Raw genomic sequence first — 26,086 nt, 5'->3', positions numbered from 1 at the left:
CGGGGACAAATGAGCTCTGATTTTAATCTGCAGTGCATTTAGATTAGCCCGAAGATAGTGTAATTTGATGGTTTATAGGCCCTCCTCTCAGGTTATGAAACAATACCAAGCCTTCAAATGCATCCTGTCTGTGTCAGGAGCCTGTTCAGAAAAAGATGCAATGAAAATGTTTGACAATGTGAAAGCAGCCATAAATTACATGACAACTGTGTAAAAGTCATGATGAGACAAATAAAGGACTGACCTATAATGCACCTGACTCATCGTGACACACGCGACTCCCTGCACTAATGCCTGCACGGCCAACGAGTTCCTAAGCGGGAAACTACTTAGCGCCAGGAACACTGTAAATTATCACTAGTCAACAGCATTGATTTTTAGTCGACATTTCAATCAGGTTGGAATAGAAACACTACCCAGTTCATCCAGCGGCCTCCTAGCCAGTCCACAGCCCCTCTGAGGTCTCCACCGTCATGGCTTTGTTAAATCTCCATTGTGTTCACCATTCAATATTTATTGTGGTTTTGCCACATCCAGGCACTTGGCTTGAAGGGCCTGCATCTTGGAATGTTAAATACATGCTTACCTTTAAGGAAGGCAGAACCAAAAACAGGGGGAGGAAAGAAAAAGGGAAAGAAACAAAGGCCACCATCAGAGATCTGGCCTGATTTTTAGGGAATAAAAGGAAAACAGTAGGAAAGAGGGTGTTCTGAAGTGATGGGCATTCCTTCTAGCATTTTCCTTCCAGCCTAGAAGTCCCAACAAACAAAACCAAGAGTTGCTCTTCTGGAGCAATCTTGGAGCCCCACTGAGTTCCTGAACCCTGGTACACAGATACAAGAGAGAGGAAGTGAAGAGGGCAGGAGCAGGTGTCCTTGAGCAGAAGCCACTGAGGGTGCACACACTGCCAATCAGTAGAACTGAACTGGAGGCATGGGGGTCCACCAGTCTCCACTGTCAGCATCAACTCATGGGATCCCCTGGATGCAAACCAAAGGCAACATTATGGTGGTGGATCTGAGGTGGAGCAGAGCTTTCCAAACAACAGCACTCCCTTCTGCCAGCCGTCCAACCCCAGGGAGTCTCCACACATAGTAGGTTCTAGTAGGTTCTTCTAAACAAGGGCAACTGTGTGAATGAATGGGAACCTGAAGAAAATACCATTTGGTTTGCAGATACATTAAGTAATCTAAAAGAAACCTCAGGTCTTGCTTCTCAAATGCTAATGTTAATAGTGTCAGAGCTTTGTGTGGGACAACTGGGAGAGGGCTAGGTGAGGCTAAAAAATTGCCTCAGGAAAGCCGGAGATGAACTGGGTGGACTTGTTGACTCTAGTTTCCAGTCAAAACTTCCCCTTCATCTCCTTGCTTGCTTTCCTGACTTGCCTAACCATGACAAACTTCAGTCAGAAACAAAGCCTCCTTGAAGCAGGTTAATGCCTCCAGCACCAGGTCTCCCCAGTAGCCATCTCTCTCTCTCTCTCTCTCTCTCTCACACACACACACACACACACACACACACACACACACACAGGAGAGCGTGCATGCACATACTGTAATTCTGACTCTACATACCCACCTGTTTGAAAAAGAAACAAATGTAAGGAGACAATCAGAACTGCAGAAGGTCAGACTTCAAATGTTTGGTTTCTTGATCATTCCACTATTATCTCCTAACCAAGTCACACAACAACAGTTAATAAGTTCTCATCCTTCTCCTCCTCCTTTACGAGACTGTCACTGAATGTCTGGCTCCTGGGTAGATGTGAAGCAAGGACTTCAAAGCAGTGCTCCCACACAGTCCTCCCAGAGACTACAGAGCAGACTCCCCTTTGCCAGAAAACTGGAAAACCTTGACCACAGAACAGCAGGCACCATGTGTCTGACAGCAGAGCCTCCCTGCCCCCCCTCCCCGCCCTGGGAGGTAGGTGTCCACCCCACTGCAGACAGCTGTGATGTTACTGAGATAACCCAAGTGATACAGCTCTCCACTGAAGGACTGCATCTTAAGTAGTTATGGGTAGTCGAGGAAGTTGCCCAGAACTAATGGCACCAATAGGCGCACTTCAGACACAGGGCCACAGCAGCAACTCTCAAGCACAGGGTTCGTATGAGTTCTTCCTGACCTGTCCCACTGACCCTTGAGTATCAGAACATGAGGTTTCACATAGAGGTTAAATGACTTGCCAAAGTCTCTAACCAGTTGGTGGTGAAGCAGAAATGTGACCGGGTATGACTGCCTATATCCATCACACATCCAGGAATCTACTCCCCCTAAAACAACAGGTGTCTATGAAGAGTAAAATCCCATGCACTGTGGGGACATCCCTGAGGCCCCATCACATCACTGACGTACCCTGACCTGGGAATCCCTCTCCATGGGCTCATATAAGAAGGACTCTGCCTGGCCTGGCCTTTGCCCTCCCATACCACACCTCCTCATCTCACACCTGCAGAACCACCCGAGACCCCAGTGCTAACCATGAGCTACGGCCGTAACAGTGACTGGTCTTTATCAAGTGTTCTACACCAAGCCCAACAACTTTATCCATCTTCACTGGGTGTTGGCCCCACCAGGAGGTGGGTCCTATAGCTTTCCTCACCTTATAGTTGGGGTACTGAAGCCTGAAGAGACAAAATCTGCTCAAGGTTACACAAGTAGAAATGATAATTTCTCTACATCTTCCATGTACGGTGTTTTATGTGCTCAGATGCTAAAGAAGAAAAGAAAGAAGATGAAACACATTTTCAAGGGCTATTTACCCTTTGGGTCCTTCTCTTTCTTACCAATTCAGTTACGAAGACATCCTGATGGAACACAATCAGACTGCATCTGAGACTGAGTTTTGTGGGTGGCTACTGAAGAGTCCACAGGTCCCCAAATTTTCCCAATTTCTTTTTAATTCATCTCCCTATGAGGCTAGGGATAGAAACATGGTTTCATCTCATTCTATAGGAATATTTGAAATTATGTCTTTGCAAGAATATGATGAGGACCAAAAAAAAAAAAAAAATGTGTGTGTGTGTGAACAGCGAACAGCATTTCAGACAGGTCCCTGGTGTTCCCTAGCTGGAATTGTACAAGCCCAGCCCCAGCCCCAGCAGCGCCTCTGGTGGGAACTAGAACATGCATCCTGCCAGCACATAGCAGGGAAATTCAATTACCTCCCTGACTGGTGGCAGGAGGGCCACGCAGCACATTAAAAGACCTAAAAATGTCAGGGAATGATTGGGCTGGTCGCTCATGCTTCCAACACTCATATGTGGAATGTGGAATGTCACAATAAGCTAAGAACACAGAAACAGACCAAAAAAGATAAGATAATCAGAACAAAGCCAGTCCCAACACATAGGTTTGCCATCAGCCCTGTGTGGGAAGTGCTGGGCTGCCAGCATGGGCACATTTCCCATCCTGGGACTCTCTCTGGACCTCTCTTTAGATTTTCTTCCTCAGCCACCAAGATATTAATTCACAGGTGCTTTCCCACAAGTTCAACTTCAACCATTAAGACAAAAAATGTTCCACCAATATCCTACCTGCACATGCAGGCCCACTAGACACGCCCTAGCCAGCAGCACCCAGGAGCTTACACATGCTGGCCTCCCCAGCACATACAACCCTTTGGATCTTAGGCCCTCTGGGCACCGGTGTTATCACAAGTCTTTTTTCCCCCAATGGCAAGCCAGGAAAGATCATAGAACCCAAGTATGTAGCCAAAAGACTAGCCCCAACTGGTTTGGGGGGGGGCGGGAATCAAGCTCTGTGTGTGTGTGTGTGTGTGTGTGTGTGTGTGTGTGTGTGTCTTTTGCCTTTGGCCAAAAGACCTAAGAGCATTTGATGTACAGTCAGCAGGTATTTAGACAAGAAAGAAAGAAGTGCGGGGGGGGGGGGGGGGTGAATTTGGAGAAACACTGAAAAGGCTTCACTGCACTGGGGTCCTGACACGCTCTCATCTAAAGCCTGGCCTTCAGCCAAGTTCATCTGTTAATGGACAGCCACAATCCAGCCCTGCCCCTCCCCCACCTCCCCTGCCCTCCCCAAGTCTTCTCTATTCTCCTACCTCTTTGGGGCTCCTAAAAACTAGACATCGATTATGTCTGCACTTTTCCCTTTCTATTCAAGATAAACAAAGTGCTTAAGTTCAGGACGCACCCTGGGACCCTTGACAAAACAATCTATCATTCTGTCTGCTGAACCAGTCTGGCTACACCATAGCCAGGGAAGCAAGGCTCCCAACGTACAATTTTCCCTTTGTGCTCGCTCACTCTCACCACTAACCTTTTCTTTACCACCTTCTCCAGAGCAGATGGACTTGACCACTGTTGCTTAAGCCCCTCCTGGCAACCTCAGACACTGAAGAAAAGAAGGAAGACCTTGACGCCCCTCCCCCTCTGCCATCCTACACACACCCCATCCCTCAGACTCACACCCTCTCCACTGTCACCCAGGAAATAAATGAAAGGCAGGAACTGCCCCTTCCTTCACTCCCTGAAAAAAATGTTTTAAGTGAGTTTTGTTTTAAATCATATCCATTAATTTACCCGGACTTGCAATTAAATGCAAGTACACTTTTTACAACCAGTACGGAATGTATTAATTATAACTACAAATGGTCAAATGAGAGCACAGTCTCTCCTAAAAATATTAATAAAATGTATAATAAATAATATTAATGAAACAAAAATAGATTCATAAGCCTTGGCCTGGGCTTTTATTATTTTGCAAAAGGGGAAGTGCAGCCCACGAAGCTTGTTCCACACACTTTGGCAGAACTCTGTCCAGCCACCACCATTAAACTCTAAAGAGTATGTTTTGGCCACTCTCTGGATTAGGGGGCGGGGAAGGATGCTGGGCCACCGTGAGAAGCTGGTGGTTCTTCTATCCAAGACAGGGTTAGAAACACTCAACCAAGAAAAGCCAGGCCAAACCGGTTCACCTTCTAAGCCAGGCCCAGCTAACTGTTCAGGTGGTTCCCACCCCATCCACCACATGGACAAATGAAAGCCCCAGAACCCAAGTCAATGGTCTTAGTTAATTAGAGTCTCGGGTTTGGCATCAGCATCTTGCTCAAAGCACCCCACCCTGCACTAGCATTGGAAGCCACCTTTTGTCTCTACCACTGTCCCAGCAACCTGCCCTCACCACCCCATGGCTCAGTCCAGCACACCCTGCCCCGCCCCTCCCCCAACCCAACACACCCACAGAACAATTGAATCTAATTAAGATGAGGAAGAAATTTGCATTTTCCTTTCATTGTACCCCTAGTAATCACACAAGTTCTTCAAATTTTGAGAATTTTGTTCCCCTGCTAATTATTTCCCTAGTTTTGCATTTCAAGGCACAAAGACAGCCTATCTCCATGGTGGTCTATTAATAGTTCAAAGTTTTGCACTCAGAAGGTAGGCTGCCCCCCCCCACTTTTAAATGATTCTCTCATTTCCAGTTTTGTTTAAAAAAAAATGCTTTGGGGGTGGTTAATTGTGGGTTTTGTTTTGAGTTTGTTTTGTTGGGTCTCTTTTTTTTTGTATTGTCTTCTTTTGGTGACAATGGTATTATTAATATTTCTTCAAAACAACAGTGTCCGCATCATTCTGCATATTAGAATTTGATCTTACAATAGTTACTGTCTGCCTGGCTTACTGATTTATAGAACTCCAGCATATAAAGAAGAAGAGAGAGAGAAAAAATTCCTTGGCACAAGTGTATGTTTGCTGATCAAATTTCAGATCATGTGTTGTTCATTATTATGACTTTACTGGAAATCAGTTTGCCACAGTGAAATAAATGATTTATTTAGTACACCTTCTACCCCTTTGCTCCCTTTTAGGGCTTTGAAAAAAAAAAGTTTTTTTTTTTTAGGTATATTTAAAAACATTGGATTAAAGCAATGTTTCAACATCTATAAATTCTCTCAAAATACATTTTGGAGCAGCTTATGCAAAGCCACACATGATTTTTAAAGAGTTAATGAGACTGTCCTACCAACAAAATTTAATGGTGATTTAAGAAATTCTAATATTTTTCACTTACTTCCTGCAGAATCATTTGTGTACTTGACATTTATGCAGTTTCTCCATTACATAACAATCTACCCTGGGTACACTAGATCATGCCAATCTAGTAGAAGGAAATTTGCACTCCATATAAGCAGAAGTTTCTAGTCGGTTTTGACTTACCATTATGTTTCAATGTAAAGTGTTATTATAGCCGGGTGGAAAACACAGCTACTCCACACTCACGTTTTAACTCTAATACTGTCATCTTTCTTACTGCTTCTAGGGCTGTCAGTATTTACATTCCTGGAAGTTAAATAAACCTACATGGCAAAACTCCTGGATAGACTGAATAATAAGGCTGTGGTGACTGAACTGTTTACTCTTTACCTTGTTAGGTTCCCATTCTTGTAAAGTTTGGGAGAGACACAGAGAGAAGGAATGAAGGGGGCTGGAGAGAAGGAAAGGGAGAAAAAGAAAGGAGGGACGTTCACACACTGGCTCCCACATGTCACAAAGACCTGTCTACCCACAGCCAACAGTACCAAAGCAGGGCGTCAAAGTTACCCATGCCCATTTTGTTTTGGTTTCTTTTCCAAAATACTAGGTCACCTGAACAGCCCCTCTCCTGTCCCCTCTCACCCCAACATAACAATATGAAGGGTTTTTTTTTTTGTCCATTTTCAAATAGCAAATTATCCATTAGATTTCATCATATCTTAGTAAAGCAATTACATCAAGAAAATGATAGCGCGTGTGGAATCAATTATGCATGCAGTTGGCCGGAGACCAAAGGCTGTGAAGTCGGAGAGGGCAGAATCGTTCGACACACACAAATAAGAAGCCCCTGCATCTCACAGATGGACCCCATCAGTTCATCTTACTGCCTAAAAAGTTCATGCACTTAATAATTTATTTGTGTTCTGGATACTGTTTCCCAGCTGAATATTAACAACTTTGAACTGCAGCATGCTTTTAGCATGGTATGGATGGAAGTCACAGTAGGGCGAGGCTAGAGCCCTCAGAGGTTAAAATTATAGTTGTGTTTCTTACACTTTCCATCACAATTTATTTTCTTTCATTAAACATTCCTTTTAATCAAAATATCAGTGTCCATATTCTGATTCTGCTTGTTAACCAGCGGTAGACTCATAAACCAAAGACAAACCTCAATAATACAGCAAAACCAACACCAAAATCACAGGCTCTCAAAACTCGGAAACCATTAGTTAACACCTTGTTTTCCCAAGCAAGGCTGTCATATGCCTGGAGAAAGGCACAGGGGCTAGAAGACACAGTGGAGCTCAGAAGACTCACTGGACCTCCCAGATGAAAAAGCATCCTAGCCCAGTTCCCAGACACAGCCGAGGTGCAGTTGTTTATTCAAAAGCAACCAAAGCACCATTCCAAAGGTTGGTAGCTTTCTCCCTTCGAAAGGGGAACCTGAAGGATGTCACAGGACTAAAGTATGCAGGCCTCCCTGCTATCAAACCACTAACAATGGAGCTGCCCAACAGCCTCTGGGGAGGACAGAGACAGTCAATCCATACTGCTGTGAGTTTCTGGATGTGCCTCAATCACACACTTAAATTTTACAGTCTTCTTCCCAAATGAGAACAATTTCCAGCTAACACGTCCACAAACTGTACTTAACGTTAAAAGAAAACGGATAAAACATATGTAATTACTCAAGGTTAGACTTCTAATTCCTCAATCCACTAAAGGAAACTTGGCAAGAAGATGCATCATTTTGCTCCCTTCTACTGGGGCATCTGAGGAGGGGAGCCACTGAGGCAGCTAATACACAAAACATGATCAAAAGTGATTAACAACAGCTTCATATGCAAATTGCATTAATGAAGGAGTGCAAAGTCATCATGTAAATTAAATATGTCAAATCTCTTGGTGAACTTTCAATCTTGAGAAGAAAAAACACTGCTTTAATTTTTTTACATCATCAATTTTGCAAGATTGAAAATCTAAGAATCTTGGTGTTACAAACAATTTTCACCTTTTTTTTCTCCTTCAGCAGGCTGACAGGCCAGCCTGATGTGCACCGAATGTACATGTTAATAGGCCAATCAAAAATGCAAAACAATTCGCAATTACTGGAAGGACCTAATGGTCATTAGAATTTACAACTAGGTAATGAACTGAAGTCTGCCCACACCATGCATATTCATAAAGCAATTTAGCCTTTGAAGATTAAAGAAGTGCTTAAAATTCAAATGAGCTTTAGCAAATTATCAGTAAGATTCATCCAAAAAGCAAAGGGTTTTTCTTCCTATGATTTCCTCATTTTTTTAATGCAAAATTGTTATATCTTCCAGACTGAGCTTAAACTAAACAGAGAGCCTCCAGTCAAGCCAAAGGGGCTAAGAGACAGACAGAGGCTGCAAACATCGTTATGGACTTTGTTCATAAAACTAAGCCCTTAAGAGCCAAACGTATCTCTAAACATGGTAATTTATCAAAAACAGCCCAGAGTTGCTCATAGGCAACACTACACAGTCCTCCAGCAGCACAGATTACCACGCGTCCCATCCCCCCACCCCCGCCCTCCCAGAAAGCCTTTTCCCCCTCAAGTTGCCTCTTCTGTATAAACATCCACTGTGGTAGAAAAACAGCTTTTTCATGGCTTGGAGTGGCATGCCTGTTAGAAGTCTCTGCTTCCAAAGGAAAGAGAGTAAGAAGGGAAAGAAACGGAAGGGGAAGCAGGGAACACCGTCTGGTTTACTTGTGGGAGCCAACGTCCTGTCCTTTGGTATTTGTAGTCCCGACTGCCCCCATACTGCACGGGCAGCACTTAATTCAAGAAGGAAGGGTCATGCAGACATCAGGTGACATTCAGAAAGTTGTATGTGCACCCAGCAGCAGCCCACCCCAGTCAGTGAAAAGTATCGTGGGAATTTGGATTTTCATGCTTCCCAATTACCCATCTGGAGAAGCCTCTCCTTGCATGCTGACACCTCACTAACCTTCCGACATTTAAAAAGGCATAGTGGCAGAATTCCCAATGCATCGCTCTTCCCACACCCCAAATAACCACCGAAGATGTAAGTATGTTCGAGTCCTACCCCAGCTGGTGGACAAGCCACTCTGAGAATAGCAGCTTTCAAAGGACCACATGTCATGCTGAGAGCTCCACTACTAGTCCCCAGAGGATCTGTGATGTAGACTTCCTTAAACTATCGAAAAATATTACAGTAATAACTCCTGTCTGCCACTCTTCCCTCACCCTACGACTCATCCCCATCTCAGGCTTTCCAAGTAGTCCATCTTACCAAAAATGTGGGTGCATTATGAAGTAAAAACTAGAGTGGGGTGAGAAACCTCAGGGTCTCCTCCTGGTTCCCTGACTCTCACATTGGCAGGCCCAGCTTTCCTGTGAGCCACATTTTATGTTTATCAGAAAGGATAGGGCACGGGGCTGGATGGACCTTTCATCCACAACCATCTGTGTGAACCACAAGTCCACAGTCCTGACCAATTCTGTTTGACGCTAACGTTACTCTACGTGGGTAGAATTCAGTGAGTGCTGATATGGGATGTGACAGGGTAAATCAGTATTAGATTAAAGACAAAAGTTTAGAGATTGATGCTATGTTGCAGAGCAAATGGGACTTGAAGGCCAAATTTTCCCCTAACTGCCTTGGAGTTGTTTTTTCCTACCATCCTTCTGCTGGCCAGTCACACAAGAGAATGAAATATATACAGGACTTGGGATAGTCCTCTTTAAATACAATACCTGTATACTTAATATATAGCAATTAACTTGTGGTCAGGAGTCTGCAGGCAGCAGGCTGCCCCATACAGATAGCAGGGGAGGAGGGCCCAGAGTGAGGACAAGCACAAAGGACAGGTCCAACGACAATGCCTGCTGTCGGCAGCTGAATTATTTTTATACAGGAATTTTTATCTCTATTGTACAAACAAGTACGTGTCTGTGCTGACTTGTTAAGTAATCCACTTGTATGTAGAATAAGGTTTTTTTCCCCCTGCTTGCTACCAGTCACACAGCTCCAAGATCAGAAGAAATACATGGTCTTTGAAGCTGCTCAAATGTTTTAGTTAAAAGGACAGCAGTTGTTTTCAAAGATCCAAGAGTATCTTTATCAGAATTAAATTTTTCCTTATTGATTTTTCCCCTTAACATAACAAAAACATAACATGAGAAGGTTACGATTTATTATTAAAAATTTTCAGCCTTGAAATCATTCTTCAATAGTCAGTGCTCACTTTTAAATGTAAAAGAATATTTTTTTTTAAATCTTAAGGTGGAATGAAGTAGGAGAAACTCCTGAGATTTAAATTTTAACACCTGTTAATGCATTGTTTCAACTGTAAACTCAAAGGATTTTTGGCTGGGGCAGGGGTTAAAATAGGCAGTTTTTAAAAAATGGTTTGTTGTGGCTGGCCCCTTAAATGTAAGCAGGTCATGAAATCGTGGTGTACCTGGAGTCTGAATGGGGGAGGCTATTCCCTTTTGTCCAACAACATGTCCTGTCTTTGAAACATAAAGACCAGATTCAGCAAGTCAAGCACTGTGCTCCCACAAGGTAAGAATTTTATTTCCCTAAAAATTATCAGATGTGATCTTCTTTCTTCGTCATTCTTGAATGCATCATCAAGAAAATGAACAACCATGAACGTAAAATTCAGTGTCTGTGCCTAGAAGGCGTCCCTGTGTTTTAGAAAGTTCAAAAGGAATATGAAAGAAGGGGCGGGGGAGGGGGCAGCACCTGTGTTTGTGTATTCTCAAGCACCTCTTCGGTTTCTTGAGGACAGTTATTGATTTTAATGGGTGGGTTTACCTCTATCTAAAGGCAACATCAAAATGTAGGTGTAATTGTTCTTCACCAATGCTAATGACAGTGAGGGCACAAACAAAAACTCACTGTGAGTGGCCAGAGGTCCTCAGGTATCCCCTTTTTTCAACATACCTGCTCCAGGGACCCACTGGGAATTGCCTGGTAGAGACCGATCCGGCTCTGAACAGCATGCTGCCTACCCTATCCACTAAAGGGTGTGCAAAGTGTCTTTCTCACCTCTTTTACACAAGTTTCCCCCAGATCATCTCACCTCTAGGTGAGTATAATTCCTTGCTTAGCACTCTAAGAACTTGGAATTTACCTATCTAGGTAGATCCTAAGGGGGATGAAAGGAAGAAGCAGGGGAAGCCAGGGAAGGCCCAGCCTAACTCTGGTGCACACGTCAGCTGCACTTAGTACATTGCCTTAGAGGAGCTGCCTGCCCGAGTAACCCTTCCAGCAGGGTTACATCAGACCTGCTGGGTCTCTGGGGTGACTCAGAGATGAGACACCTCAGCTCCCTTGTCGACAAAGTTATAATTCGACAGTTCTGGCAGCTTATTTTTCCAAGTGTTTTGTTTCAGGAAACATGTGTATTTTTCTTCATATGTTTGGTGGATTTACCACAACTGGTTCTGACAGCTGTTGATTCTGTTAAATGAACGCATTATAAAAATTCTCTATAAAACCTCAAGCAATAGCAAACTCAAATATAATAGAAAAATATTTTAATGGAATTCTGATTGAGGTTTTTTTAAAAGTAGCATAAGTAAAGGTATAGAAGTCCTTAAATCAGCACTCTCTCTCTCTCTCTCTCTCTCTGTGTGTGTGTGTGTGTGAGAGAGAGAGAGAGAGAGTTTGAGTGAGTGTGAATGAGTGTATATGAGTGTGTGGGGGGTATGTGTTATGGGTGGGAAGGATGTTGCAAATCACCAAATATTTACACTGTAGTCCCTTTGTTGGAATCACATACTTTTAACAGCAAAAGCTGGAATTGTGGCTATTTAAAATTTTTAAATATTCAAACACCAGTAATTAACCATATGAAACAAATTATGTAGCATTTCTCCATACCAGCACATTAAAAAAAAAACCTAACTGGTGGTGGATTGGGGGTGGCGGATTTGGGGAGCCATCTCTGAGAGAAGAGGATAATGTTTTCATTTTGCTCTAGATCAAAGGAGAACAAGATGAGAATGTGGTATGGCCAGCATCCCTCCATAGCTGTCTTTCACACTGGGCTATCTAACTTTACACAATCCCAGACTAGCTGCATATTAAGCTAGCTGTGTACAGCTTTATTATGGTGCAGTGGTGGAGAAGCATTAATATTCTGACTCTACATCTGACAGGGCATTTACATGCGCCCATCTGAGCGGCACCTGAGAGCCCCTCCAAGGTGCAGTAACTGTGCGCCTATTGTAAAGGCAAATGAAGCTCACCTATTCCCTGCTGGGATCAGAAGTGACCTCGCCACCCCCCATGCCTCAAATCCTTCCCTTGCCAACCTAACTCAATGCCATCGCAGAATGACGAATGAGCTCAGAAACAGACCCCAAGTTACTAACCCTGCTAAGAACAGCAAAATCCTTTGCTGAATGTTTTAAAAATGCATAGGGAGTACAGCTGGCCAGGAAAAAGCAGAGAGACAGATTCCATCGAACCCAATATGGAGTATGTTACATTCTAAAACTGATTAGAAATACAGTCTGATGTTTACTGGCTTCAAATTGAGTTTGGCATCAAGCACACTGGCTTTAATAAGGCTGGCATTTTATTATTATTATTATTATTATTATTATTATTATTATTATTATTATTTTAAATTTGCCTTGGGTTCCAGAGAACACATGTGGAAAGCTACAGAATTCTTATTCGTCAGGTTACATTTCCTTGAAATTAAGTTTGTGACAGAAAATGACTCCAGTAGCAATAATATGGTTCGTGCTCAAATTAATTAGGTCATTGTTATAAAAACTACATGGCAAATTACAAAGGTAAATTTACAGATATTGGCCAGTGCTCCATGCCCTGGCCGTAAAAGGGAAAAGCAGTTTAATAGTGCTGATTTACCTGGACCACAAAAGGAACAGAGGAAAGGTACAACGGTCAATTTTCTATTTGTGTTACAAATAAAAATACTGGTCATTCTCCATTAAGTTATATAGTCTGAACATATTTTATGAACTTTACTAATGTCCTCCAAATCGACACATAAAAGTCTGTTTGATTTGAAATATTAAAAATGGGCCTTACATTTAAAACTATATTTTATCTTTGAAGTAACAACACTGCTGACATAGCCATGACCCAAATGAAACCTGAACTAGCAGAAGGTACTAAAGATCCTTGGTGATTAAATCTCACGCTACATTGTGGCAAGGTGCCAGAGTCAGTCCATCTTGGTGCTGGGTGTTTTTACTGAACGCAGCCAGTACTGCTATATGTAAAGATAGACAGAGCCTTGAAGTGAAGCCCGTCAAATGATCGCTTTGTGTAATAAAGGATGCAAACAAACCAACCAAGGTAGGGCAGACTAACAACACCCAGTGACATCTTCCGTGGGCCTTCCTTCTCCCTCCAGTCTTCTATTTTCCCCACAAGAAAGCCAAACTGTGTCAGTGACAGTCATGCAAAACCACATTTGCCTCTTTTCCTTTATTAAATACCACCAGTAAGACATCATGAAAATCTAAAATCTGTATCCCATGTTTGTTATGTACCCCAATTTAGCTCTCCCATATTGGCCAAACACAGAAGCTACAGTGTGAAGTTAATGACTTTCCTGAACTCTAAAATGTGCCATTAATACGAATCCAACTGGCCTCTTCTCTGAGCTGAAGGTGCCTGTCCTGACCCAGCTGACATTTCTACACCTAGCTATGTTTTCCAGCCCATGGACAGCCACAATCAAACGCCACATTTCCTGGGAGAAAGGTGTGCAAAACATAGTCCAGATCTTCTAAACAGGAACAGTGCAAAACCTGCTCCCAACAAGGACAGTTGATTCGAGAAATTACAGCACTTGGGGTTTTTGTTTATTTGTTTTAGTTTTCACAGAATAAACACACAGAAAGGGAAGAAAACTTTGTCTCCTCTGCTCCTATTCTTGCAGTGAATACATATTTGTGTTTCCAATAAAAGGCCATTTTTACATTAACTGTCTGTAACAGCAGGAGACAGAAGAAGAAGCACAATCCCCACATCACACACAGGATGCTCTCCATATCACGTGGATCTATTCTCAAAACTATTATTTCTGAAAGACCCCAGGAAGATGCACAGTACCTCTTTTCTGCACCCAGAGGGTGACGACATCACAGGGACTTTGAGACCTTTGGGGTCCTCTACATTTTAGATTTTGTTTTTCTTTTTTGGCTATCCAAAGTAAATTTAGCAACCATGAGGGCCACCCTGTTTAATTAAGCTTTCAAAAGTCCTCTGACAATGCCAACCATTGTAGGACACTTCTGTAGCTCAATCACACAATCACTGTGTCGGTTCTATTTACAATGTGTCTTAGAGTTTCTCAGACATTGTACTTTGACAAAACATCCAAGCTGCCAGTCCACAACCTTTCCCTGTCTTATTTACAAATACAGCTTGTATACAGTAACCCAGTTCCACCTACATGAGTTTGTGGGTAGAGGCCTCACAAATACTGCCTCCCTATGAAAATGCTCGGTATTTGTTACAAAACAACATTCTCTGCTCTACAGATTCTGAGTTAAATAAAAACGTTTGCCAATACATTTGTTTTTTAAAGCATGGTGCTTTCTGGTTTTTGCTGATACACTGAAGATTGACTTCAGAGATTAATATTATTTTATTCAGAATCATACAAATAAAGAGAAATGAAAAATAAGCAGTCATAAGATACTGTCATTTATAGTCTCATTTACAATTAACATACAAACACTTCCTCTAATTCAGTCTAGGCTAGGAAAGAATGAAAATGGGTACAAAGAGAAAGGGGAAGTTAGTTCTGTAAATTCTGAAAAGAGTGAGTATGGCACTTGGTTTACCTGTAAGTAAAATGCTAATGCAGTTGCTTTTAATATTTCCCTACCCATTAGAGGCTGTCTTGCATATCATTAGCCAGATCAGTTGTTGTATCTGGGCAGATAGTGCCAAACACCCCAGTGAAAATACCTGTATTCTAGATGTTAGAGTAAACAACAATGTTCCATCAGGAGCAGCAGGCTTCTGCCCTGCATCTTAGCACACTGCTTTCCTATTCTGTTTAAAAGCTAACTTTATGATAGGCGAATCTTATTTTAAAGATTCCCGTGTGCAATGAGCAAAACTTCAAGACTGACACTGTGAGATAATGTTTGGGTCCCTTTCTGTAAAAGAATAACAGTTTTATACTCACTAATCCTCAATTAACATTCTACTCATCATAAAATAAAAGTCTCAAAATATATAAAGCTCCATGGGTGAAAGGCCGCTCCTATCTGTTGATGGGTTTTGATATGTATATTGATGAACTGGACCACACAAGATAAGCTGCTAATAGCTAGTTAAATGAATACTGTTCAATAGTCTCTGTGGATCATAATCATATAAGGCTCTGAATATCTTAAAAAATTGGAAAGGCAGCTTGCTCACGACATTGGATATAGGTAACACATGTGCATATATGAGAATGCACAGCCATCTAGTCATCAGGTAAAAACAACCTGCAAAAAAACCCAGTCAGCTTTGGGAGACCTGAGCATAGCCCATTCCACATAAAGTGCTATTTTACTGCAGCTCTTAAGAATTTTGCCATCCTGTTTCAAAGTCCCCAAATTCTAGGCTTTACCTAGGAAGATTTCATTCCTTCTTCCTGCCTGTAAAATGGCATAGACCACACAGTGACCCCCAATCTAACTTATGTCACTTTCATAAAGTCTTTCCTACTCAGCATGCTTAAATGACTGTCTTTCATGTAGTTTCCAAGCATATTCTTGTAGACATTCATAAGCATATTTCTTCCCCAGTAGAGACCACTGCTTTCTCTTTATGACACACAGTTCAACTGTCTACTGAGGGGCTACTGTTGGGAACCGTGGTAGACTGGATATAGGGAAATCAGTCGGGAGGACAGTCATCTTTCCAGAACTTTGCTTCAGAGACACCCAAGGTCCAGAGTATCATAATTTATGTGCAATGGTGGAACATTAATTTCACTATAGGAAACAATTCATTAAAGTGAATCACAAGAAGCCATGACTCTAGTTACTGACATCTTACTTTGAGATGTGACCATGCTATTTATGCTCAGCCAATACCAAGGTAAGCACAGGTGATTAAGCACAATGAAAAGAATCAAGATGTTGCAATTATCCCTGCATGAAAGGTTTACCTCACCTGGATTGCATGTATATACTCAATGAGTATCTGAGACGCCTTAGATAGCTTTCCATTATGGAGAAACAATGTACTTATTCCCCCCTAGAAAATATATTTCAAATTTGAACATTTTTTTCTTTCTTTCTTTTTGGCTTCTTTAGACTCTCCCATCACACTAGTTTTGAAATATCACAGGATCATTATGACAAGCAGCAAGTTAAGGACTATTTCTTTCCCTGCACATCCATGTCGAGTCACAAGTACAAAAGTAAAAGGTTCTAACTATTTATAAGGCTTTCCCTGGCCTTCAGATCTGTCTTCTAAATCCAGAGGCCCTGATTTTCAAACTGGCTAACCTGAAACTGAAAACCTGCTTAGGCCTTCAGTGCTTTAATTCTCAACTGACAGACACTGTGTTTTGTCTTTTAAAGGAGCAGCTCGATATGTAAATATGATGTTACATCATACAAGCCTTACTCCATATTTGGTGATTTAGCAAGGCTTTGGATCTCCAAATCCCCTTCCGCCTGCTCTTGCTTCATTAATCATGCCTTACATTTTCCTTCTAGTCACAAGACAGCACATGGAAATGGTCATTGCCATATCCTACGGGGCAGGGGGCGGCAGAGACAAATATCTTAACCTACATGTCTCAAAGGCTAAATGTGGAAGCTTCTAGAACACACTACACAAGCAGCTTTCCTCGGCAGCAGAGTCCTTATTTCACTACAGAAAAAGAAAAAAGAGAATGTTCCACTTGATCTTAATGATCACATGCCAGATTGGGGGGGGGTATGAAGGGGGTGAGGGTTATGCCATATAACCCTCCCCCATCACTGATGGTCTGACTCTATGGTTCAACCATTTCAAACACGAGCTCCAATAAGCCCTGTGACTGTCTACATTGCTTTTCCAAAAATGAACAAACCTGCTTTTGTAGGGTGGGGGCAGTGCAGAGAAGGGACTGTCTCCCAGATGTGGCAGGCCTGTCACCACAGAATCTGCTTTTGCTTTGTCTGACGTGCTAAAGCAAACAGTGTTTTAAGAGCCACTGCCTAGTGTTGCTGTTTACCACTAGAGCAGGGAATTAAAGTCCCTCTGTTAGCTTTTAATTCCATTTCCCTGGAGCTGCTGAGAAACCCGAACACCTAGCTACCTTCTTGGTAAAATTAACGGAAAGAGAGGCAGCTATTAAATATGTGCATGCGTTTTTTTTCCCAAGCAAATTTTTACATTAGGCTAGAGAGGAAACAGAGGAGTCGGTACTGGACATTTGTAAGGGTGACATGTGGTTGTGTAAACCATAAACAAAATCAAGATACATCTGTCAAAACCACATCAGACACAAGAGAGAGCACTGAGAAGCATTTATCACTGAGCTGAGGAGGCAGGCTGCAGGGAGCAACCATTCCTGTCAAACCAACCTTTTGAAATTTCCAACATGCCCTTAAACTTTTCGAGTAAGCATGTCTGTGCGCTTCAGCAACTGCCCTCTCTACTCTGGCCTGGCCAGTCGAAAATGGCATCTTAAAGTCAAGGTCACAGTGTCATCCCACCACGGGCTGTGTTTAATTACAGCCCCACACAGGCTGACAGCCAGTATGGATCCAAGGCTAGCCCTGGAACTCAGTTAACTCTTTCCAGCCCTTCAGACAAGTCATTGACTCAACTACAACTGCCTGTATGGTTACCTTTCGTCATATATACATCCCCAAGACCAGAAGTGGTCACTGGAGACTGAGCTGGGTGTAGTAAGGTTCAACACTTTAAAATGAGAAGGCAAGCAGAGGGAAGAAGAAAGCTTTGGAAGTGTCAGAGCCAGGCAGAGGATGTCAAGTGTTTAACTTTCCCACCTACATCTGACTCAATAAGGTGGGGGAAAAATTTATTGTCGGGGTTCTGGACAGAAGCAACAGGAATGATAATTAACATCACAAGACTGTCACGGACAGTCACACGGAGAAATACAGACAGCACTCCACCATGCCTTCCTGCCTTCCTACAATACCTCTGCAAACGAAAAGAAAACATGCAAACAGCTTTTCTCCTTGCTTCTCGGTTACCTGCTATGTGTTCCTGTTTGGGGCAAATTCCTCTAGATGACGTTGATAAACAATCGTCATCCTCTGGCGTGACCTGGATGCCAACCTCCACAGGATTGGATGCCTTTTTCATCTCAATTGGTGAAGGGGAAGGTGGCTTATCCACAGCTTTTTCTAAGCAGAGGCTGCCATTGCATTGTTTCCGTTTGTGCTCAATGAAAATAAGAATGTCCCCCAATGGGAAGTTCATCTGGCACTGCCCACAGGTGAGGAGGTCATGGTCCCCTTCTGGAGCTCCCAATGGGCCGTGATCTGGTTCATCATCTGTGAGAATGGCTTCAAGAGGTTCGGCTGTAGTTGAAAAAACAAAAACACAATTTTTAGAGAACCAGTGTGGAGAGAAAAGGGAGGATATACATTCTCAATTCTACCCCCACCCCACCACGGCAATCTCCATAAGACACCCCACAAATTGGACATAGGCAATGTGCAATGTGGAGGGTATCAATAATCAAGTAAATTGATCAGTGAGGGTGACCATCATGTTCTAAAGGAAATCCCTCCAACTTGAATAACTTCAGAGAACACACACACACACACACACACACACACACACACACACACACACACACTATAATTTACTATATATTTTTTAATGTGACTTTAATAGTTAACACAAGAAATGTAAAGAAAACTTAAGATAATAAATATGAGAAAAACATGAACTGAAACCAAATGTGTTTCCTTCCATACAGTAAGTTGTCTGTTGTGCCCAGGGTTAGAGGGGAGTAAGCACACAGACTGTGTGTGAGTGTGTGTACTGACTGTACATACAAGGCCTCACAAGGGAGAAGGCTTCTACACCACACAGGACTGTGCCACACTTACATCAAAGACGTCAGGAAGTGACTGCATCCACCTAACTAACCATCCCCACGCAGGGAATCTCATACTGCCAAAATCTCTCTGTCCTCATCCTCAGCTACTCCACAAAATCAAAGGAATATCAAATTTCCTGGCACTTCTCAAACACACTCACTAATGGGATACTTCTGAGTAGTTAAGAAAATAAGCCAACTAGTATGATTTGATTTTTTTTTCATTCTGAGGAAAATATTGTCTAAAATATTCTGAACATGTTGGTTCTTAGTGGTTTCCATGACATAAGATCAGAGTGGACTCCCAAGCTCCACACTTTAGAGGGCTGGGCATCCTTTCCTCAGAGTTGAGATGCTTCATCTAATGTAGTCAAAGTTGACTCATTTTCTGAGTGAGCTCCAAACGCTTCATTACGGGATATTTCTGCACACACAATCACCAGCGTGTGTTATAACAAGGTAGACATGCCTTTCTTTCCCGTCTGCTTTTTTGGTTTTTTTTTTTTTTTTCTCTCTTTTTTTTTTTAACTCTGCACTCTATTTCAGCAGCTTCTATTATTTTTTTTAACCATGCAAGTGGAGAAAGGGGAGCTGGGAAATGTTGTTTACACCATCTTAAAATACTAATTTTTTTTTAAAAAAATGTACAAAATACAAAACATGTCCAGGATGCCACCAGTTAATAAAGTGAAGCAGAAAATGTACAAGTCTTAAACAGTTAATCAGTCTGACCTTCTTTAGCAAGCTGCCAATTTCACATTTAATGAACTTAAAGCCACAGAGAATCAAAAAATAGATTTTAATTTGAGTGTAGAATATTGGAACAGATTTTGATAAAGTGCAAAAATCCAGCGAACTCAGGTTAAATTTATTTCAACCCTACCCAGGTTGAATATTGAGGGGGAAGATCTGGAGTAACTCCCAGATGTGCTGGGTGAAATAATATTAAGAGTCCTGCCTAAGCCGCACCTGTGCTCAAGTAGGACATGTCATAATTCCTCGCCTTTGGTACTGCCTCCTAATTGAACATAAGGTCACCACAAGAATATGAAGGTTATCTCTCTACTAATGAAGACAGCAAAGCAAGCACTTAAATGTTTCTTTGCCCAACATCCTGATCAAAAGACAAATACAGAATGCACAAGTATGCCTTTCAGATAAAGGAGGCAAACGGAAGTGCTTCTCATTGTCTTCCAGTCATTTTTCAACTGCATTTGCTTTCATTTTGACCAAGTGAGGAGTGGGAAGTCGTGATCCATGATTCCTGCTATTCAAATTAAATATTTTAAATGAACATTGGCAATTGTGTCCCTTTTTGCTGCTGTTGTTTAGCTACAAGTTCTGGGGTTAAGAGACTGTGAGGCTCAGGGAGAGATTTTGTTCTATTAATGGTAGAACGTTTTTGCAAATCCTATCATCAGGATTCATTTGGGGTTTTATTGTTGTTGTTGTTGCTGCTGCTGCTTTCATTCCCTGACGGATTTCAGAATCTAGGAACAGTGTTAGGAGCAAAGGGGATACTCTCTTAGATATCAAATAGTTAAAGGTAATTTGGTACAAAACAGACTTAGTTAAAGTCTTCTAAACGTAGTGACTGAACTGATTTACAATCCAAACCAGGAAATGAAGTGGTAATTCACAGGTTGCTGATTACACCTCCACATCTCACCTAATTAATTTTATAGGAGGCAAAGTTCTTGAAAATAACAAGATGATCAAATGTACAGATATAAAACCTGTAACCTCAACATTTTCTATGCTCTTAATGTAAATTACTACTAATTAACAAGAAATATTCTAATATTCGAAATACATCTAACATCGGTTTACCTGAAAAACATTTGGCTAGCTGTGTTCAGAGAAATAGCAAAACGTGTTTTTATTATTGCTTCTGCATTATTTTTTAAAAAAAATCAGACCAAATGGGCACAAAGAAAATATGAAAATACAATTCTCTTGCTGCAGCCTACTGATTTGCATTGACATCCTGTCTCAGTGGCAACCAACATTTCCTTTCTGGGCATCAGATAATTTCTCTGTATTTTAATGCAAATTCCTCATTCCCTAAAAACATTTCTAACCTCAGCCATTTTACCCCCTCCCTTCAATTCAACTCCATCCTAATTCTCTCCTACAATACCACCCTTTCTAAGCTCAGGCCTAACTCTGTACAAAGCGGGGAGTCCTCGATTGAAGTGGAAGGGAGTGAATAAATAATCACAATAATTAGCCGCGAATTCTACCTACAAGGGGAGGAAGACAAGATGAAATGCTTCTGCTTTTACCAAGACAGACTGTGTCCCAGCGACCGCAGATCGAGACATATTTATATATTTGTATTTATTTCTCTCTTCCCCTCCCCCGCCACCCCATTGCAAACACTTAAAGAGGGGTCAAAATCCTTGTAAGAAATGTTGGGAGAAGGTAAGAAAGCCAGAGCTGCTGGTGAAGGGGGAAGGGCAAATGGGAGCTGTGTCAAGTTTGCTTTCCAAGTGGATTTTCTTAACACGATAAAGCAAACGTAGGCTGAAAAATCAGAGAGGCAAAGCAAAGAAACAAAAGCAAAGCCAAGGGCTACAGGCCGGGGGACCAGGGGCCGGGGCCCTACGGGAGTAGGCAGCTTAGAAAGTAAAGTTGGGCTCCCGGGCTCCCTGGTACAAAGCGAGCAGCCTCCTTCCTGGCTGCAAGCTCAGGCCCTGCACAGCGAACACGTGCAGCAGTTACCCGCAGCCGGAGCTTGGAGGCGGCGGGTGGCCCCAGGATTCGGCTGCTGCCTCCACGCCCATCCAGGCCGGCTACCGCCGAGTGCCGGTTCCCTGAACCCGCCAGTTGGTGAAAAAAGGAAGTAAGGTTTGGAAAACTGAGCTGAATAATCTCAAGTCTTGGCTTCATCCCGCACACCCACAGCGCGGGTCCTGAAATTCATTCTGTGTGCACAGGCTAACACTTTTACTTTGGAAGATCTGTGCAAATGTGTTTCGTCCGCAATTCCGGGGACCGTGTGCGCGCCAGGCGGCGACCGCGGTTATTCATTATTAATGACGCTGCTAGCCCGCATCATTATGATGATAACTATTACTATTGTTGTGATTTCGGGCTTCCAGGCGAGAGCTGCAGGAGGCGGGGAGGGGGAGCGTAGGGGTTGCCAAGCCGTCCGGTAAGCCTGTGGTGGCCGCCGAGACCTGTGCTGTGCGCGGGGATGGGGGTGGAAAAAAGTGATCCTAGAGGCCAAGGACAAACTTGCCATATCCCTGCTCTCGGCCAGCTCAAAGCTCCAGAGCGCACTCCCCCTTCCTGGATAACAAAAATGCCTTCCCTGAAAGCACCCTAAAGTGCACCGGGCTCCGCGCAGGGAGCTGCCGGATCTCCTTGCACGTGGGGGGGGGGGGTCGGCTGCGCGCCCGGCGCTTCTCCACGGCCCCAGCCAAACGCATTTTTTTTAAGTAAAAAAAATAAAGAACAAAGACCTAAGGGGTAATGGGGGGTGGAGAAAGGGAATTCTGCCTAACCGTTCGTTGCCCCCCCACCCCCACTCTCCCAACGTTCTTCCCTCCCCCGCCAAGAAATGCCGGGCAGCGGATGGGGGAGGCTCTGGTACAGGTTCAAGTTCGCTGAGCTTTTCTTGATCTTGTTCTGCCTCCTAGCGACCAAATGGCTCATTCAGTCCACGTAGCTGAGGACGAGTGTTGGGGAGGGGGTTTCCTAAGGACCCGGGAGGTTCCTGCCCTCTGAGCACCCAGAAAATGAAAGAAGTGATTCCTGCACATACCCCTCCAACTGCCCTCCTACTCCAGTGTCCCTCCCCGGGACAGCAGAGACTAATCCTCCCAGCCTGGAGAGTCCCAGAAGGGACCCAAGTAGGAGGAGAGTAGTGAGCAGCTCCGACTGCGCCTCCCAGACTGTCCCTTGCGCCCCCATTGCATCCTTCCAACTGTCCCAAAGTCCCGGCTTTCCCGAGTCCTGCGAACACTGCCCTTCCTTCCCGCCGGTACCTGGCCGGGCTGTAACTTCACACCGTCGCGCGCCGCGTCTGCTCTGTATCCGGCGCGGCCGGTGGGAGTGGGGGCGGGGGAGAGCGACGAGGGAGAGATGCGCGGGGGTGGGGAGAGGGAGGGCCCCGCAACGTGCCAGGGCGGGGGAGCTTCCGAAGTGTGTGACAAGTTCCTCGGCCGGGGGGGGGGGATCCCAATGAGCACCCCTCCCTGAACAAATGCAGAAGAGAACTTAGGGGGTCCCTTCAAGCTTTCGTCAAAAATTAAGAGTCACGAATGAGAGAAGGATTTGATGGAGGGGGGGGCATGCTTTCCTTACTGAACTCAAACTTTCCTAAGTGCCCACCATCCGCCTCTCCAAGCACACCTTCTGGTGGAGTTCGTCAACACCGCCACTAGCAATTTACATAAACTCACAGAAGCCCCTGACCAAGACAGGCCCAGAGTATAGGACAAGAACCCAAAAATGGGCCTCTCTGAGTCCGGGGACCCTGCACCCCAAAACGCACACTCAACACACTTCTTACCTGCCCTGTTCCCCCCTCAACCTAGCCAGGCAACTGCTTTGGTCCAGGAGGCTACTGGTCAGATTGGGAGGGGGGCAGGGAAAGCACGTGTTAAGCTCCCCGCCGCCCAAAGAGTACCCCGGGTGTAATGGAGGGGAATCATCAGAACTCGCCTTTACAGTTGCTCTGCAAAATAAAAATGTTTTGCAAAACCGAATTTCATCCAGCAGCTTTCGCTGTCTGGGAGGTCGGAGGGAAGGCTAGGCATTGTGTTAGGGGCGGACCGGAGCGCAGGCCGGGCTGGCCAAGTCGCGGCGTGGCCTGACGCGGTGCCTGGCGGGTGGGCGGCGAGCGCCGGGTGGGCGATCCCGACTCCAGACTGGGGTGCGGCGAGGTCGAGCGAGGCCCAGCCGCTGCGGCCGCCTGCTCCGGGGCTGCCGCGGCGCGCTCGGTCCTCTGTCTGTTTGTTGGCAGGAGGCTCCCGCACACGCGGTGCTTGTAAACATTCAGACACGAGATTTTTCCCAATCAAAATCCACTTCCACTTTTTTTGAAAATCTTCCAAAAAATAGTAAGAGGAGGGAGTTCCTCGCTCCCTCTCCAAGCCGCCAGCGCTCTAAGTTTGCAACTTGAAGGGGTTTTGAGGAAGGGGGTGTGAAGGGTTTTTTTTCTTCTTCTTCTTCTTTTTTTTTTTTCTTTTTTCTCTATTAAAGATTGTGGAATTTCTTCAGGGGTGGGGGATGTGGAAGAATCCCAGAAAAGCGGTGAAAAATACGACTGGAGGAACATTTGGTTTCTTTTGGGGGGGCAAGAAAATGTACATTCTTTAGCGTTACTTTTTTTTTTTAACGGCGTCTTCGCCTCATCTCCTCCAGAGCTCAGCCAGGAGGGGCGGGCAAAGGCAACCCGCCGGCGGCTGCTCGTGCGCCCTCCCTCCCTCTACCGCGTGCCCCGAGCCGCCTCCTCACTCGGCCCTTGCTCCTGCCCTTCCGCGGCGGCGGCGGCGCAGGAGGGCAAGCGCGAGGAGCCCGCACAAAAGGCGGCGGGACAAACACCCACCTCTGGCCGAAACAAAAGACGGTAGAGCCGGGCGCGACTCCGACCCTTCCCGGTCACCCGGCTCTCCCCGCCGCTGCAGCCCCTCTCCGGACTCGGCTGCCTGGGAAGTACCGGGGTCCCCTCTACGGTCCCACTTTCGTACTATTGTGAGGGGTGACTACTTTGCTCCTACTGCACACTTGACCGTGCACACATTGGTGTCCTAAGGCCAGTCTCACCTCTTTTCTCCCCAGGAATTGTTTTTTAGACTTGACGCCCTCCCTACCCCCTCCATTTTCCTACAGTGAAGTGGAAACAACCCCCCTTTCCTTCCAGCTCCCACCCCCAGGTTTGCATGTGAGTTGTTCGCATCCTTAGCATTGTTCATTATTTTTGCAAAACTGGGGTAGAAATCATTGCATTCCTTTTTGAAAGAAGAAATAAAGCGGCGGAGAGGAGGAAAGAGGAGGAGTCAAATTTTTTTATATATATAAAATTAAAAGGTGCGTGCCGTCTTAAAAGTGCACACACGGTTCTCGTTCGAGAGATCTGGGGCTTTTTCCCCTTTAATATCTTTTTACCCCAACTAACGAAGATTTTTCACCTGAATTTTTTTTTAATGCATGCACACACCCTTCTCAACCTCACTTTTGCTTAGCGTCCTGCGCTCCCTCGTGATTATTAATAATTATTATTACTATTATTGGGTTACTTACGCGAGAATTCCCGTTTGCTTAAGTGCTGGGGTTTGCCTTGCTTGCGGCGAGACATGGTGGGCTGCGGGGCGGGCGGGTGGCGGCGGCGGCGGCTTGCGGACGACGGCTCGGTTCACATCGGGAGAGCCGGGTTAGAAAGAAGGAGACTCCAGAGAAAATATCTTCATCAGTGCCTTTTGACATCCAAAATAAATTAGAAATAATACAAAGATGGCGCAGGGAAGATGAATTGTGGGAGAGCCGTCATGGCTTTTTTTTTTTTAAGCAAAAAAAAAAAAAGAGAGAGAGAGAGAGAGAGAGAAGAGAGAGATAGAGGGAGAGAGAGAGAGATGAAAAAAATGGCAAAAGCCCCCCTGAGCTGCAAGTTCAAGTGCGGACGTGACGTCCCTGCGAACTTGAACGTCAGGAGTCTGGATGGACAGAGACACACAAAACATGGGCAGGGCGAGCAGGAGAGAAGGGGAGGAGGGAAGGGGAAGCTCACACCAATGGACACACATCAGGGGCTGGACATGAAAAAGAGACCAGGACAAGCCAATGGCCAGTGCGGGGCGGGGGAGGTGTGGGGCGGGGGGCTCCGCAGACGCCAGACGCGGCCCCTGGGGGAGGGGCGGACGGAGGGGAGGGGGCTCTGGGGCGGCTGGCTCACCAGTGGCCGCAGCGAGCGCCGCGGCGGTGGCGTGGCCGGGAGAGAAGAAAGGGGTGGCGGGGTGGGGGGGAGGAGTGAGGGGGAGCAAGACTTGCTCCCTGCTCCACTCCCCCCTGCACACACA

At 44.6% G+C, this 26,086-nt stretch overlaps 1 protein-coding gene across 6 annotated transcripts in view; it reads right to left on the bottom strand.

Annotated features, from left to right (window-relative positions):
* The window catches only part of Bcl11a (BCL11 transcription factor A), a 92,494-nt gene extending 66,617 nt beyond the window's left edge, over positions 1-25,877 (bottom strand). The window contains exons 1-2 of one of the 6 annotated variants that reach the window (XM_051200661.1): positions 25,314-25,877; positions 18,205-18,534 (exon numbers count right to left, since the gene is read on the bottom strand). In XM_051200661.1, coding sequence (XP_051056618.1) covers positions 18,205-18,534; positions 25,314-25,368 — 385 coding nt within the window. In that variant the 5' untranslated portion in view covers positions 25,369-25,877. Of the gene's footprint in view, positions 1-18,204; positions 18,535-23,053; positions 23,108-25,313 lie in introns of those variants that run through there. The other 5 variants (XM_051200662.1, XM_051200664.1, XM_051200659.1 and 2 more) reach the window with 5 other exon arrangements.
* Positions 25,878-26,086: the final 209 nt, after the last annotated feature.

This window comes from Phodopus roborovskii, unplaced genomic scaffold (assembly GCF_943737965.1).
Source record: "Phodopus roborovskii unplaced genomic scaffold, PHOROB, whole genome shotgun sequence".
In the NCBI taxonomy this organism is placed as follows: domain Eukaryota; kingdom Metazoa; phylum Chordata; class Mammalia; order Rodentia; family Cricetidae; genus Phodopus; species Phodopus roborovskii.
This window is presented reverse-complemented; position numbering and strand designations above follow the sequence as displayed.